Here is a 1,235-nt window from a genome sequence, read left to right on the forward strand (position 1 = left end):
CCCTTCACTTCACACCCCACTCCCGTGATCCCCCGTTCACGTTCCCCCACTCGTGACACCCCAATCAGGCTGCACAGCACCAACCCTGGTGAGTGACACCCCCACTCGAGACCCCCCTGCACTCGTGACCTCCCACTCCCCCTGCTCGGCACCGACCCCGATCCCCTGCCCTGGTGTTGCCGCCCCACTCGTGACGACCCCCTTGCTCGTGTCCCCCCCCCACTCGTGTCCCCCAGGGCGTGGAGCTGAGCTCGCTGCGGGGGCTCAACTTCACCATGATGGAGACGGACTGTGCCGCCAGCGCCCGCCCCGACCCCAACGACTGCGACTTCAAGGAGAACGGGGTGAGGAGGGGCAGGGGGAGGAAAGGGGGGGGGACATGGGGGGGTCCCAGTAACCCCCCCGGTGACTCCGGGTGTCCCCGTGTCCCCCCCAAGGCCATCAAGGAGTGCTCGGGGCCGGTGCAGCTCCTGCAGAGCTCCCCCGAGTTCGACCTGCGCTGCTTCGACGTCTCCTCCGACGTGAGTGGGGGGATCGGGGGGCACCCGTGGGGTGCTGGTGCCTGTCCCCCTGCCCCACATCCCCCCCAAAAGGGACCCCACGATGGTGGTGGAGGGTGGGGTGGGGGTCCTGGGGAGCCAGCGGGTTCTGGGTGGGGTGTCCCAGGGGTTGGATCCTGGGAGGGGGTCCTGGATGTGGGGTCCTGGGTGGGATCCGGGGTGGGATCCTGGATGTGGGTCCTGGATGTGGGGTCCTGGATGTGGGGTCTGGGGTGGGATCCTGGATGTGGGTCCTGGATGTAGGGTCCTGGATGTGGGATCCGGGGTGGGATCCGGGATGTGGGTCCTTGATGTGGGTCCTGGGTGGGGTCCTGGCTGCAGCGACCTGGGTGCAGGGTCCTGGATGTGGAGGGTCTCAGGTGTGGAGTCCCAGGTGTCGGATCCTGGGTGTGGGATCCCGAGTGGGGACCCCAAGTGTTGGATTCTGGATATGGGATCCCGGGTGTCCCAGGTGTGGGTTTCTGGGTGCAGGGACATTGGTGGCGTTTCAGGTGTGGGGTTCTGGAGTCCCTGGGGAGGGGAACACGAGTGGGGTGCAGGGACCTGGGTGTGGGGTCCTTGATGTGGGTCCTGGGTGTGGGGCCCTTGATGTGGGTCCTGGATGGGGTCCTGGGTGTGGAGTCCTTGATGTGGGGTCCTGGGTGGGGTCCTGGGTGTGGGGTCCTTGATGTGGGG

General features: G+C 67.2%; 1 protein-coding gene across 1 annotated transcript in view; it reads left to right on the forward strand.

Moving 5' to 3' along the window:
* CAMP (cathelicidin antimicrobial peptide) overlaps nt 1-1,235 on the forward strand; it is a 2,327-nt gene that overhangs the window by 707 nt on the left and 385 nt on the right. The window contains exons 2-3 of the mRNA XM_027703612.1: nt 237-344; nt 438-521. Coding sequence (XP_027559413.1) covers nt 237-344; nt 438-521 — 192 coding nt within the window. The remainder of the gene's footprint in view (nt 1-236; nt 345-437; nt 522-1,235) is intronic.

Source organism: Neopelma chrysocephalum, unplaced genomic scaffold, assembly GCF_003984885.1.
Source record: "Neopelma chrysocephalum unplaced genomic scaffold, ASM398488v2 Primary Assembly neopelma1_243, whole genome shotgun sequence".
NCBI classification, from domain to species: domain Eukaryota; kingdom Metazoa; phylum Chordata; class Aves; order Passeriformes; family Pipridae; genus Neopelma; species Neopelma chrysocephalum.